The sequence below is a fragment of the Cricetulus griseus genome, chromosome 3 (assembly GCF_003668045.3).
Source record: "Cricetulus griseus strain 17A/GY chromosome 3, alternate assembly CriGri-PICRH-1.0, whole genome shotgun sequence".
NCBI lineage: Eukaryota > Metazoa > Chordata > Mammalia > Rodentia > Cricetidae > Cricetulus > Cricetulus griseus.
The window spans coordinates 27,025,248-27,041,466 of record NC_048596.1 but is presented as its reverse complement, the minus strand read 5'-3'; the positions used below and the strand labels follow the sequence as shown (position 1 = coordinate 27,041,466).

The following is a 16,219-nucleotide window of genomic DNA, read 5'->3' as shown; positions in this document are numbered from 1 at the left end:
GAAGGGGACATGGGTAGCCTGAAATTTTGACACTATATAAGGACTGGTCCTAGCCAGGAATGTTTAGGGAGCTATTGTCCTTTGGAAACTATGGCCAGAGTCACCGGATTGAAAGACTTGCCCAAGGATGCATTGTGCAAAAAGATTTATCTACTCTCCAAAACCAGAGGAGAGCTATGGTCATTAGGAGAGTGTCAGCCCCTCCTTGCTGTGGGCTAGCACCAAGACAAAGAGAAGTTGTAGATGCTTTGCTATGGGGACTTGCTAACAGAAAAATGCCCACATCTTTGCAAGATTCATTAAAACATAGAAAGTCACAAAGTTTAGCAGTTTCAGGGTATGCTAGTCTGACTGGGACTGTCCCCCAGGCTGTTATATTTGAGTAGCTGCCCCTGCTAAGTGGTGCTGTTTAATATGACTGAAGAGGTTTGGTTGTCCTAGGGAAGAGGTTCTGAACCTTCCTAATACTCAAGCCCTGTAATACTCTTCCCCATGTCATGGTGACACCAACCACAAAAAGCTTTTCCTTGCTATTTCATATATATATTTTTTGCTACTGTTATGAATCATCATGTGAATATCTGCTCTCTAAGAAGGTCTTAGTCGACCACTTAGAAGGGATCATTGCACACACAAAGGGGTCACATTGCAGCCTTCACCTGCTTTCTCTTTCCTCTGGGCTTCTTGTTTGTACTCTTTCCTTCCTTCTACTGACTGCAGTACTGTAGTTTGCCACTATACCTTTCTGCCAAGAGGGACTCTTGTGCATTTGGAACACTAAGCCCAAATAAACACTTTCTTATAGTCATGGTATTTTACCACAGCCAGGGAAAAGGAACTAAAACGGAGTGAGAACAATTGGATACAAATCTGCCAAAGTTGGTAGACCATTTCCAAACTTAATTATTAATGTGAAGTCTCATATCACACAGTACACAGGAAATAAGTATACTATAAAAATAAATATGTTACACAATGAATATGAGTTTAAAAGCTACTGCAAAGTTCAAGGTTTCAAAAGAAGAGTGAGAAAGATCCCATATGAAAAAGAGCCACAGATGTGTTAGAGGGCCAGGAGGGAGCTGTTGGTAGAGACAGCTGGTGGTGTTGCCATGCTCAGACCAAAAGCAATGCTGAGGAATTAGGCCATGAGTCAAAGGGCAAGAGCTGCAGGGCAGATAAAGGGCAGGACAGCTGATGAGGGGGCAGGGCCTGCAGTAGAGCAGGCTGCATCAAGGGAGGGGACTAAGGCTGGTCACAGAGTCCTCAGACCTTGACAGAAACATCAGGTGTCAGATGACAGGTCAGGGTGGGGCTGTGGCATCCCAGTGTCAGTGTCTGGTATTCCCTGGATGATATCCAAGGACAGAGGACACATCCTTTCCTCATCTGATTTTCAGGTAAGTTCTTGGGCTTAATTTCCCTGAAGGGCCTTTTCCTTTGTCAATTTTCAATTGTCTATAATAATTTTTTTCTCCACATGCCATTTTGTTTTTAATTGTGGGAATTTCAGAATACGCACCCTGATCACAATCCCTTCACTGTCCTGCCATGACCACCAAGCCCTCTTGTGTCCTCCCCAACTAAAATCACAACACCTATCCATCAATAAATAAATAATTAAAAACAAAAAAGGAAGTCTACTTTGTGTTATCTCTTTATTCACTGAAGCATGGTCAAATTGTTAGTGGCCTGCCCCTTCAACACAGCTGAGTCCTTATTTCACAACCTCCACCTAACTTCACACACTGTCAGGTGTGGACAACTACTCTGTCACAATTTTTGTTTACTTGTTTTGTTGGTTTTTTTAGACTGGATTTCTTGTTGTGTAGTTCTGGCTTTCCTGGGATTCACTCTGCAGACCATGTTGACCTCCAACTGAGATATTGACCAGGCTCTGCCTATGGAGTCCTGGGAATCAGAGGAGGCTGGGGAGAGTTGATGGAGGTACCTGGCATTACAGATGACAGTTCTGTCACCCTTTTGGTTTTTTGTTTGTTTTTTGTTTGTTTGTTTTTTTGTTTGTGTGTGTGTGTCTTTTTTTTGAGACTGAGTTTCTCTGTGTAGCTCTGGATGTCCTAAAACTCGTGATATAGAGCAGGCTGGCCTTGCACTCATGGAGATCTGCCTACTTCTATCTCCCTAGTGCTGGTATTAAAGGCATGTGCCACCACAGTCTGTCTCTGTCACAATTTTTTAAAGATTTATTTATTTATTATGTATACAGTATTCTGTCTGCATGTGTCCCTGCAGGTCAGAAGAGGGCACAATATCACTTTTCAGACAGTTGTGAGCCACCATGTGGTTGCTGGGTATTTAACTCTGGACCTCTGTATATGCAGTCAGTGCTATTAACCTCTGAGCCATCTCTCCAGCCCTCTGTCCCATTTTTTCGAGTTCTCTTTGATGGCTTCCTTTCTATGCAGTTTTGGTTTGAGGTGGATAGGGATTGTCATAAAAACTTTCCATCTTTGGCCCTGTCAACTCTGTATCTGCAGTCATCTTCATCACTATCGCAACAAAAGTAGTTAGTCCCCTTGCTCTTTAAGTCAGTGTGGGCATGGGCCATGAGTCTCCTATCAGTTTCTGGAGACATCACAGTTCATGAGCACAGCCTTATGGTGTAGTGGACCACTGACAAAGACAAGGCCCTCATAGACTGTCCTGTTGACAGATATCAACATGGTCACATCAATATGGTACCCTTCCACAGCATGATCTACAGACATTGAGGTGGCAGCTCAGACAAAGGATATTCCCATAGCATTTGATGAACTTAGACCATAGACACCAACACAGGATGCAGTAGAACAATGGACCTAGATGAGGCTCTTGTAGGCCCCTCTGCCCATGAATATCTCCATGGCCTCCTATGACAGCACAGACCCCAGATCCACGTGGCCTTTGGTTATAACTCAGACCAAGAAAACAACACAGACCACTGCTGAGGCAGGGCCTGGGATGTATATGGACCCTCCTCATGCAGGATTCAGGTTTCTCCACAATGATCTTGTAGGGAAGCCTCCTTACCTCTTCCAAGTATAAATCATTCATCACTCTGATGGACGGGTAGTAACTGGAAGATGGTGCACATTCTGGCTCTACGTAGTGGACAAAAGTTTGTGACATCTCCCTCATAATGGACTCTAGATCATTTATGAAATGGAACATCCTTCTGCCTTGGACACCCTGAAAAGCCTAGCCACTGGCTATCTTAGAGTACACAGAACATTGACTGAGCTCCTCATACTTCTGACAAGATGCCTGTAAGGCTGAGGCTAGGGTGACTCCATGTTACCTCAGTGCACTTGAAGGTCAGTCTCTTGAGGAACTACATGCAGGGCACTTACAGAGCTGGTTGAAAGGAGTTGTGTGTGGGCCCTCTGGATTTCCTCTTTTGTCTCATACCTGCATGCACAGACAGTTGTCAGGGGGCAAGCATGGAGACTTTACACTAAATTAAGGCTCAAGGAAAGACAAAAATAACACAAAGAAAAAAACCAATTTTAGTTAAGAACCTTATAAACCTTGGGCTTTTCAATTCTACCCTTTTAAAATGCATTATTACTATCTGTTCATGGACATGTGACTGGCTTGTGAGGGTTTGTGAGTATGTGTGGGAAGATACCAATGTATCATGGAACGTGTGTGAATGTCACCATACCACCTTCTGGATTTTGTCCCATCCTTCTACTATGGAATATGGGGACTGACCCCAGGAGGAGGCAGGCTTGATAGCAAGCATTTTCACTCTGACACCTGCTCACACACATCTCCATCCAGGTTCTACATATTTAACCTTCATTAGGGAAAGTGGCCAAAGAGCCCCCTTCTCCTGTTGGTGTCAGCTGATTGAGGTTTAGGGCTGAAACTCTCTGACCAGAAAAACTGTCAGGAGGGTACAATTACATCAAGGAGATAGAGGTGGATATTGAAGTTCCTGTCAATGACTTTCATATTTGGAGGTATGAAGATGAGCTGTATTAGTGGAGACAGGGATCAATGGCCATGCTAAGGATCTGGATACCAATAGGCTGAGAAAACAGGTTAACCAGGAAAATCAAGAGAAGGACAAATCCTGGCCTTGGCTTGAACCTATCTGAGTCCCACCTTCTGTGGTTTCCTATATCTGTCTTGGCCTTTAGGATAGGTTAGCATCAAGGCACTGCATACAGCACTCTTTAGAGATTACATGCTGGGTTCTTGTTTATGGGGCTGGGACTGGTAGCAAGAGGCCTTTACAACCACACATCTCAGGAGAAGGTAACACAAAGCAAGCCTCATGGTTGTAGGGTCTGGGAAATTGGCCTAGTTAATGAAGGGCTAACTCCTAAAACCTCAGGTATACTGACAAGCTCTGCAGAGGGGTCTAGAAAATGACACCTGCAGAAGTTCATTAGGATAACCATATCAAGCAAGCTCCTATGAACCACTTCCTGACTGCAGGGGCCCTGACCTGCAGATGGACTCCTCCATCACCACACTTCCCCATTGGCATCTTAGCAAATCCTAAAACAACAGAGCCTCATGAGTAGAGTCTCCCTTGTAAGGAGAGAGTGCACAACTTCAGTCCTTTAGACTGAGGAACAATTGTGTTGTGAAGATGCCAGACTGGGTTCTTTATATCCACATCACCTCCATCAACCCCTGTCTAACAGCATCTTCTGGTGCCAGGGATGTCTCTGTCTGGACAGATGAATGGAACTGACATGTCAGTCTGTTACAGAGGCTTCTCACCATCAGCTCAGAGGAGAGGGCAGGAGGACCAATCCCTGGTACCATTCAGTTTTCCTGAGGAGAAGCCTGCAAGGTTCAGTTTCACTTTCCAGTTTCAGCTTCCTCCTGGTGACATCAAGAACTTAGCACAGCTTACAGAGCTGTCTCCCAACCTTTATCTGAGAGTCCAGGTGTTGAGAAAGTCCATGAGACAGAAGAACGTCAAGGAACATTTTCAGAGGAGCCCTATCCAGGTGAAAAGCCAGACAGCTGTTGCCAGCTTCACAACAACCATGGGGTAAGGAATTCCCTGCTCTGCAGGTTGAGTGAACACAGGACACAGACATTTGTGTTTGGCCAGGTCTGACTGAGTCTGCTTATATTCCTATGTTGTGTCCTCTGGTTTCTCTTTCTGCTGAGGAAAAGGGAATAATGATGCTGATTGTCCTGAAGGTTCAGGGATTTTGTTTAATGGCAGTAATGTGGGTACAGGGCTGGATGGGAGAAAGCGATCTTGCTTTAGTTTTTAAATCTGTCTCACATGTGTAGTTCAAAATGTCTGGGGGAGACTTTAGCATGTTCATCTCACACAAAGAGAGACTTACCAATGATACCTATGGGATTGGATAAAGCACCGCTCTACCCACCTCTGTAGCTCAAAAGAAGAAGTTGCTGCTAAGAGTGTCCTCTGGCCTAGCTCCTGACCCCAAGGCCCTCATTGTTCTGGGAAGAACTAAACTGACTCCAAGACCTTTTGAGATTCTATTCAAGGTGTTTGTGACAGGTGATTTCTACCCATTCCTGTCTGGGTTAACCAATGGACAGGATAAATTTTTTTCAGTCCCCCAATGAGAGACAACAAAGTTGAAATTCTGCTACATTTGATGAGAGATATTGAAGGCTTTCCCCAAGAAACTAAATATACCCATATATATGGTCTCTCTCTCTCTCTCTCTCTCTCTCTCTCTCTCTATATATATATATATATATATATATATATATATTATATATATACATATATATGTGTGTGTGTGTATTTAAACACACACACATATACATATAACAGAGAGAAATACTAGCATAGTGGGGAGGGTTATTTATGTAAATGTCTCTGGCTTGTCTGTTTGAAATTCTCTTTCAGGTTTAAAGTGTCAATCATTAGAAATGGTTTCCCTTGCATGTAGTGCTCCAGTGATTCTCTCCACATTTTGGCAACTAACTGTGTGTCCTTGAACATAAAATAATTTATAGTAAATAGGTATGGAGGAGGCTGAGAGCTTCTGTTATATGATGAGACAGAACACAGAGATCACAATGGAAAAATAAAAAAAAAAAACTGGAACCAAGTTAACTAGAGGTCAGAAGGCAGTTAAGTCAGGTACAGTCATGGTCATTGGGTCAGTGACCAAGCTGTGCCTGGGTCTCCAGTTCCCATCACTCTAACAGGTGGCTAGGACTGTGGTGTGCAAATGAGTGCCTGCAGTGTGAGAAAGGCTGGAGCTCTCCACCTGCATGGGGGATCCCGAGAAACCAGGTGGGCTGTGAAGACCTGGCTGCTCTCTGTCCCTGTTGTCCACATAGATGGCTGTGCCTCTGTACTGCTCAGTTTTCCTGCTGCAAGAGCTCATGCACAAGGGCTGTGCTTTGGATCACAGATCCTCAGAAGGATCCTGGTGAGCCTGATAAGCCTGGTGAGCCCAGTAAAGGTTCAACTTCCTGGGCAGCTGGTGTCCAGTGTTCAGGAGCTCTGAGTTGCCCCCCCCAATGGCTTTATTTCCCAAAAGAGGTGGACACAATCTCTAATTCTAGCTGTGGGCTGCTGTATGCAGGGGAAGTAAAGAAATGCAGGATTGAATCTGATGTCCCTGAGCCATGATGAATCTTCCTACAGAACTCTGTCCATCATTTCTAAGTTCTCTGGAAGAGAAGGATTACCCATGCATTTGATACTTTCAGAGAGAGACAGAGAGAATCAGGGAAGGACAAATTTCTGGGGTCTCTGCATATTCCATGGCAGTAGATTAACTGTCTTCATGAGGTAAGAGGAAAAACTGGTTGAACACAACTTAGTTAGCCAGTGTTGTTCACACTCCTAGACTCTAATCTAAGCAGTGTATATTTAAGCACAGTATAATTTGGGACAAATAGTTCCCTTGTGTAATATAATAATCTCCATCATGCACAAGAAGGCATAATTACATTGACTCTCAACTCTAAGTACATTTCACTTCTTCCAAGAAGACAGGTTGCAGAGATAGGTTTCAGGTATTATCTAGAAAAGGATCTGTTGTGGTGTCAGTCATACAAACAGTATAGAGGTCATTTGGGGTATTAGCTAACTCCCACCCTGATTTTGGGGGGTTGGGGGAGGCTCTAGCCATACAGATAAAGGCAAACGTTACCTAGACTATTGGTCATCTCTGGTCCTGCTGTGGGAGCTTAATATGCCCTGGCTCTACAGATAGCATTATCACCATGTTATTAATGGCCTCTATTCCAAAGCTTCTGGGTCTAAAAACAAGAGACTGTCCTGAGAGTTTACCATCTCTGGCTTGCTGAGTGCTTATATGTGGGGGAAAGAATCTTTTTGCTCTGAACAGACAGAGACGGAGAAAGAAGGTAAAATTACAGAGACAGACAGGGAGAGATGGAGAGACAGACAGACAGACAGACAGACAGACAAAGACTGAGAGAACAGAAATGTCTTAGGGTTTTATCTTTTTCTAGCCTGGCTCATCAAATGATACAAGTAAAGACCTGAGTCCAGAACGACTGCCAAACATTCGCAGGGGCACTTTTCAAATATCCAAATATTTGTGTTCAATATCAATTTACTGGTCCAGTGGCACATGATTATAAACAGTAGTAGAGACATTTCATTACAAAATAGTTCCCTGGAAATAGAATGCACTATAGAGCAGAGGGATCAGCCTAAGGAGGCCTGGGCCATGAGGCTCATTACTGTTTAGATGGAAGGAAAAAATAGCTCTGTCTCTTCTTTAGGTTGGTACATCAATGACATTTCAAGCATCCTCTGTCCATTACTAGAAGCCTAGGGAAGGAAGGGCTGCCAGTGTTCACCTGCAAACAGGCTTGTTTTGTGGTCACTAGTGATGCTTCCTCTATGGCCCCCAATCAAGCTAATCTCCTTAAGATCTGAAATGCCATGTGAAATGAAGAAGGAAGTATCACAATTGTTTCACTGGAAGACTTTGAATGGTGTTGGACAGGTGGCTCAGCGGGTAATGGTTTTTCCCGGCCAGCATAAGGATCGCAATCTCAGTGCTATTACTGAGAAAAGAGCTGCAAACAACTTTGTTTTCCTTCTCAAAAAAAAAAAAAAAAGCATGTGAATACCATGAAGTGGAAACCCCAAAAGAAAGTTATTGGCTGGTCACTTGACTGTTTCAAACATTTCCTTTGCTTTTCCCTCATTCCTTTTAATGTATTCTCCCACATGATTATTTTGTTTCTTTCTGAAATTAGAATCTAATTACATTTTTCCCTTTCTTTTCCCCTTTCAAGGCTCTCACAGTTTGCCCTACCTGCTCCACTTCAAATCCATGGCCTCTTTTTTTTCATAAATTGTGTTTGAGTGCATGTATACATGAACATAGATATGTGTGTGATGGGGGAAGTACTTCTGTGTATGTTTAATCTTATTGATTGTTGAATAAAGCTCTGTTTGGCCAAAGAACCAGCAAGTTAGACAGGACTAGGAGCCAAAGAGGATTCTGGGAAATGTAGCAGAGAAGTGGTGTTCCAGGCAGGAAGTGACATAGCAAGGAGACTCATATTTAAGAAAGGAGAAACAGGAAATGTCCCTTTTCCCCTTCCTCCTCCAGCAGCGCCATGTGAGCCACTGGCAAGAGAGGGTGCCAGCGAAAGGCATCCTCCATAAAATAAGTCTTATAAAATATATTGATTTATGATAATTAAGACTGAGATAGCAGATGAGAAATCCTAGTCATTGGCCAAGCAGCATTTGAACCTAATACAAGTTTCTGTGTATTCATTTGGGCCCTAACTCCAGCGGGCGGCTGGCATAAAGCGCACAGGTGGCGGTGAGACTCCGGTGGCGTTTGGCAGAAAGATTTATCGTAACATGTGTGTTACGTACACATATATTCCTAAGTATAACCTGTCCTGTGTGTGTGATGTTTCTTGTTATGTGAGAGATGAAGGTTAAACATCTGTCACTGGCCAACCAATGGCTGTGCTCTTCACTGAGGAACACCACCTCTCCAGCTCCAGCCCCATTGAATGTTCGTTGTTCTTTATGTATAGCTGAGGCTTCATGGGCTTTTCCCACTCTGGTTTGGTATCTTTCCTGTTCATTGTTGTCATCTTTATTCAGTCTACATTTGGTCACTTATATTGGTGAAATGTTCAAAGGAGTTGGAGATGAATTCTATCTCTCATCTTTTGTAGAGAAATGGCATTCAAAACTAATGAAAAGATTGTAAGATTCCCAAAGTGGAATTGACATCTATCCATCTATCTCCTTAATAAGACGTAGTTCTCTAAAACCCCAAAGTCCCAATTTCAAAGTAGTTACTTCCAGATTCTAATTTCTTTTTTTTTTTTAGATTTTTTTAGTTACCTTAGAAACAAGATTGTTTTACATGTCAATCCCCCTGCCCTCTGCCTCCCCTCCTCTCCTGCCCCCACTAACACCCTACCTACCCAATACCATTTCTGCTCCCCAGGGAGAGTGACACCTTCCATAGGGGATTTTAGAGTCTGTCATATCCTTTGGGATAGGGCCTAGGCCTTCCCCCATGTGTCTAGGCTGAGGGAGTATCCCTCTATGCAAAATGGGATCCCAAAGTCCATTCCTAAGCTAGGGATAAGTACTGATCTACTACAAGAGGCCCCATAGATTTCCAAGGCCTCCTCACTGACACCCACATTCATGGGGTCTGGATGAGTTCCATGCTGGTTTCCCAGTGTTCAATCTGGGGGCCAAGGGCTCCCCCTTGTTCAGGTCAGCTGTTTCTGTGGGTTTCACCTGCTTAGTCTTGACCCCTTAGCTCATCACTCCTCCTTCTCTGCAACTGGATTCTAGTTCAGTTTAGTTTTTAGCTGTGGGTGTCTGCTTCTGCTTCCATCAGCTGTTGGATGAAGGCTATAGGATGGCATATAAGTTAGTTGTCAATGTTGTTATCAGAGGAGGGCATTTAAGGTAGCCTCTCCACTGTTGCTTAGATGGTTAGTTGGTGTCATCCTTGTAGATCTCTGGACATTTCCCCAGTGCCTGATTTAGCTTTAAACCTATACTGGCTCCCTCTTTGATGGTAACTCTTATTTTGCTCTCCTCTTTTCTTCCCCTACACAGTCTTCCTGCTCCCTCATGTCCTCCTTACCCCTCCTCTTCTCCCTTTCTCATTCTCCTAGCTCCCTCTCCCCGCATGCTCCTAATTTTCTCAGAAGATCTTGTCCCTTTCCCCTTCTCTGGGGGAACATGTATGTCTCTTTTAGAGACCTCCTTGCTGCCTAGCTTCTCTGGTGGTGTGGATTATAGGCTGGTAATCCTTTGCTCTATGTGTAAAATCCATATATGAGAGAGTGCATACCATGATTGTCTTTTTGTGACTGAGTTAACTCGCTCAGAATGGATTCTGCTAGTTCCATCCATTTGCCTGGGAATTTCAAGATTCCATTGTTTTGTTTTGTTTTTGTTTGTTTGTTTGTTTGTTTCTGCTGAGTAGCACTTCATTGTGTAAATGTACCACATTTTCTGTATCCATTCTTCAGGTGAGGGGCATCTAGGTTGCTTGCAGGTTCTGGCTATTAAAATAATTGTGCTATGATCATAGTTGAACAGATGTCCTTGTTGTATGAATGTGCTTCTTTTCGGTATATGCCTAAGAGTGGAGTTGCTGGATCTTGTGGTAGACTGATTCCCATTTTCCTGAGGAATCGCCATATTGATTTTCAAAGTGGGTGTATAAGTTTGCATTCCCACCAGCAGTAGAAGATTGTTTCCCTTTCTCTGCATCCTCTCCAGCATAAATTATCATTGGTGTTTTTGATTTTAGCCATTCTGACTGGAGTAAGAGGATATCTCAGAGTTGTTTTGATTTGCATTTCCTTGATGGCTAAGGATGTTGAGCACTTTCTTAAGTGTCATTTTAGATTCCTCTGTTGAGAATTCTCTATTTAGTTCTGTACCCCACTTTTTAATTGGATTATTATGTGTTTTGGAAACTAGCTTCTTGAGTTCTTTGTAAATTTTGGAGATCAACCCTCTGTTGGATATGGGGTTGGTGAAGATCTTTTCCCAATCTGTGGACTGCCATTTTGCCTCGTTGACTATGTCCTTTGCCTAACAGAAGCTTCTCAGTTTCAGGAGGTCCCATTTATTAATTGTCGATCTCAGTGTTGGTGCTACAGGTGTAGTGTTCAGGAACCTATCTCCTGTACCAATTCATTCAAAGGTACTTCCCACTTTCTATTATACGAGGTTCAGTGTGGCTGGATTTATGTTGAGGTCTTTGATGCATTTGGACTTAAGTTTTGTGTATGGCAATAGACATGGATCTATCTGCAGTCTTCTACATGCCACCATCCAGTTATGCCAGCACCATTTGTTGAAGATGCTTTCTGTATTCCATTGTATATCTTTAGCTTCTTTGTAAAAAATCAGGCATTCATAGGTATGTGGGTTAGTATCAGGGTTTTCAATTCTATTCCATTATTCTACTTGTGTATTTTTGTTCCAGTACCAAGCTGCTTTCAGAATGCTGAGGAAATCCAGATAATCTTCAGGTCATACTTTGAAAACCTGTACTCCATAAAATTGGAAAATTTAAGGGAAATGGACTATCTTCTGGATAGATATCACTTACCAAAATTGAATGAAGAACAGATAAGCAACTTAAACAGGCCTATATCCCCTAAGGAAATAGAAGCAATTATCAAAAGTCTCCACCAAAAATAAAAGCCCAGGGCCAGATAACTTCAGTGCAGAATTCTACCAGACATTCAAAGAATAGTTAATACCAATACTCCTCAAATAGTTCCACACACTAGAAGCAGAAGGTTCATTGCCAAACTCTTTTTATAAGGCTACAATTACCTTGGTACTCAAGCCACACAAAGACTCAACTAAGAAAGAGAACTACAGACCAATATCACTCATGAACATTGATGCAAAAATACTCAATAAAATACTAGCAAACTGAATCCAATAACATATCAGAAAAATCATCCACCATGATCAAGTAGGCTTCATCCCCAAGATGCAGGGTTGGTTCAACATATGAAAATTCATCAATGTAATCCATCATATAAACAAACTGAAAAACAAAAACCACATGATCTTCTCACAAGATGCTGAAAAAGCCTTTGACAAAATTCAACACACCTTCATTATAAAGGTCCCGGAGAGATCAGGGATAACAGGAACATACTGAACATAATAAAAGCAATATACAGTAAACCAACAGCCAACATCAAATGAATTGGAGAGAAACTCGACGCGATTCCTCTAAAATCAGGAGCAAGACAAGGCCATCCACTCTCTCCTTAGCTCTTCAATATCATACTTGAAGTGCTAGCTAGAGCAATAAGACAAAAAAAGGAGATCAAGGAGATAAAAATTGGAAACGAAGAAGTCAAACTTTCACTGTGTGCAGATGATATGATAGTTTACATAAGTGTCCCAAAAAACTCTACCAGGGAACTCCTACAACTGGTAAATACACTTAGCAAAGTGGCAGGATGCAAGATTAACTCAAAAAATCAATTGCCCTACTATATACAGATGATAAGAGGGCTAAGAAAGAAATCAGAGAAACATCACCCTTTACAATAGCCACAAACAACATAAAATATCTTGGGATAACACTAACCAAGTGAAAGACCTGTACAGCAAGAACTTTGAGTCTTTAAAGAAAGAAATTAAGGAAGATACCAGAAAATGGAAAGATTTCCCATGCTATTGGATAGGTAGTATCAACAGATTCTAAGTCTCCCTACTTTTGCTGAAAACGTGTCACATTCCCTTTCTTTTTCTATCTCACTTTCCCAGAATACCTTGAGACAAGGTATTCTGACATTGATTATTTTTTTAAGTTACAGAAACAAAATTTTGTTGTGTAAGACACTGGGCCCATAGGATTTTTCTTTTGCAGCCTAGGCAGAAGGATTCAGTCATGCCATCATGTTTTGTCTGGGGTCTTGTTGTGGGTTACCTACACAAAACCTTAGCAAATAAATTCTACCTCTTATTTTCAACACTGATAGAAGTGAAGAAAACTCCCATGGAGTTTATGGTATATTTTATATTTATAGCCTCACTAATGCCCCCAAATACCAGAAATGGGAAATACTAATGTAATTCCATTTCACAGATGGGTATGCTATGATACTGAGGCATGAAGTGATATACACTTAAGAAGGGCTTGTACAACTCTGTAAGAAGACAAGAAAATGCATGAAGTTTGTAAAAACATTTAAAAAGCTAAGGATTGCATGTTACTACAGGAAAGGACAGTAAAGTTGTTCAGTCCCTAGAAGTCCACCACTAAATATGCCCAGAAATAACGCTAGTGTCACAAGGAAGAGACAGCCTACTTCCAACATCATACCAGATCCTTGTTTGTGTCGGAAATGAAAGCACAGACCCTGTAATGACTTTTCCTCCATATTCAGTTTTTAAAACATGGACTGGTTCTATTTAGATAAGCTCAGGGGGCATGTGCAGAGCTCAAAGACAGTGGGAAAGGAGGGAAGACAGTGGGAAAGGAGGGAAGGTTTTTTAGGGTTCCAAACCTCAGGGCAGGAGTCTGCCATGTATGTATGTGTGTCTACACCTGTGTGACCATGTCCAGTCTTTATTGAAATGATTAACTTATCACCTAAGGTTCTAAGTCCTAGTGTGTGTACATGCATGCACAATGAGTCTCTGCCAGTTCAAATAAAAGGAGCAGAGGGATTGATGTGAACTAAATCAAGAACTTCTAAAGGAACAAAATGTCACAGTTTCAAGAAAAGACAAGTATGTTGTAAAATGTGGTTTGCTTGGTGTCAATTTCTGGTCATTTCTCACATGACAAACCATCCTGCTTCCTTCCTTGTCACAGAGACCATGCTGGTGGTGATCAGGTGAAGGAGAATCTGCTTCAGCTGAGGTGTCACTTCACATGGGGACTGCTGATTGAAGATGTTGACTTACCTGATTTGGAAATGAGAATCCAGGAAGAGGTTGAGTTCCTAGACATCAAGAACCCAGCAGGGATGCACAACCTGCTGGCCTATGTGAGGCACCTGAAAGGCCAGCATGAGGAAACCCTGGAGAGCGTGAAAGAAGCAGAAGCCCTGACCCAGAAGGAGAAGCTGGACAAGAGAAGCCTGGTGACCTGGGGCAACTGTGCCTGGGTGCATTACAACATGGGCAGCTTGTCAGAAGCTCAGGCCTACCTGGACAAGGTGGAGAACATTTGCAAGGAATTTGCAAGTCCCTTCAGCTACAGGATGGAGTGTGCTGAGATGGACTGTGAGGAAGGCTGGGCCTTGCTGAAATGTGGTGCACAGAATTATAGACAAGCCATGGCCTGCTTTGCAAAGGCTCTGGAATTGGAGCCTGAAAATCCTGAATACAACACTGGCTTTGCTGTTGCAGCCTATCGTGAAGACTTCAACAACAATAATACTTCTCTAGAACCCCTCAGGAAGGCTGTCAGCTTAAATCCAGAAGATCCATATCTTAAAGTTTATCTTGCCCTGAAGCTTCAGGATGTGGGAGAAACACCTGAAGCAGAAACACACATTGAAGACGCCCTCAGCAGCGCATCCTGCCAAACATATGTCTTTCGCTATTCAGCCCAGTATTACTGTAGGAAAGGCTGCATAGACAAGGCTCTCCAGCTCCTACACAGGGCTTTGCAGGCATCACCTGACTCTGGCTACCTGCATTACCAAGTAGGGCTCTGCTACAGGCAACAAATGATCCAACTGAAGAGATCCAGAAACAGGCAACCCAGAAAGCAGTGCAATTTGCAGGAATTGGCAACAACAGGCCATTTATGAATTTCAAAGGACAGTGGAACTGAGGCCCACACTTGAGATGGCTTATGTTTGCATGGCTGAAGCACAGGCAGAAATTCACGAATATGAAAAAGCAGAGGCAAACTTCCAGAAGGCACTGAACATGAGGAACCTTGATTGTCACATAGAGCAGGATGTTCATTTCCGCTATGGCCGTTTCCAACAATTTCATCAGAAATCAGAAGACAAGGCGATCACCCACTACTTAAAGGGTCTAAAGATAGAAGAATCATCCTTTGCCCAGACAAAACTTCTCACAGCTTTGGAGAAAGTGGCTGAAAGACGTGTTGACCATGAGGAGCAACTTGTGGAGAGCCTCGGCCTCCTTGGGTTAGTCCACAAACTGAAAGGGAACATGCAGGAGGCCCTGCTGTGCTATGAGAGGGCTCTGAGGCTCACTGGGGAAATAAACCCTGAATTTTGAATGCAACTCAGCTCTGTGAAGTTAATGTAGGCGTCACTGAGGCTTCCTGCTCTCCTTCCTGATAGCTTTGTCTAGAACTGCATAGCTTGCTGAAATGCCAAGTTCTAAATGTGTTAGCTCCTGCCACCTCTGTCTCACCTCTCACTGTCATTGATGGGTCTAAAAGGAAACATCCATCCCCCTCACTTCTAGTCACTTCATGACCAGGACTGACTCCTCCTCTTCTGGAGTCCTGTGACTCCATGTTTTTTTCTCATGTCTGTGCCTGAGGTAGGAAAGTGTCCCATCCTCTTCCTGCCAGTGTGCTGGACAAAGAAACTCTCTCCAAGAAGGTTTCACTTTAGAACACCAGAAACTCTTAACTACAGTACAATCTCAGAGCAAAACAAATGAGCAACAGGGAAAGTTTGAAAGCAGGAGATGTCTCACATTATTGGGCACTTAGTAACCAAGCAGACTCTTTAGCTTTAGAGAAATAGAAGGAAGGCCTTTCTTAGGTTGCTTATACCGAAAATTACCTAAATAACTTTACTCAATATTTGTATGCTAAAAATATTCAGTCAAAGCAACTTCAATAACAAATTTGCTATATCTTGTTGGTGACATTTTAAAAGATGAAATTGCATGTTTGCATAGTATCTTGTTTTCTTTTATTCTCAGCTTGAAACATCCCGAGGTCATCTGGAAAGATCTGCCCCCATCAGACTGGCTTATGGGCATATTGTGGCTTTTTTGTTTTTGTTTTTGTTTTTAATTCTTACCTGTTCTAGGACACAGTCGACTCTGGTAAGTTTCATCCCTAGGCTGGTCAACTTGACCTGTATAAGATATCTAGCTGTGCATTTTGCAGTAAGTAAACCAGCAAGCAGAATTCCTTCATGATTCCTTCTCAGTTTCCTGCCTTGACTTCTTGTTCTGAGTTTCTTCAGTGATGGATTGTTATCTTTAAGTGTAACTCAAATAAACATTTTTCCCCAAGCTGTTTTTGCCTGTGGCATTTATTACAGCAATAGAAAGCAAATTAGA

The 16,219-nt window shown here is 42.6% G+C and overlaps 1 protein-coding gene across 1 annotated transcript; it reads left to right on the top strand.

Moving 5' to 3' along the window:
• The first annotated feature begins 4,840 nt into the window (after positions 1–4,840).
• LOC100767358 (interferon-induced protein with tetratricopeptide repeats 1-like) lies at positions 4,841–16,171 on the top strand. The gene is given in 3 exon segments (XM_027406365.2): positions 4,841–5,014; positions 13,806–14,738; positions 14,740–16,171. Coding segments are annotated over 3 exon segments (1,479 nt in total). The 5' UTR covers positions 4,841–4,922; the 3' UTR covers positions 15,194–16,171.
• Positions 16,172–16,219: the final 48 nt, after the last annotated feature.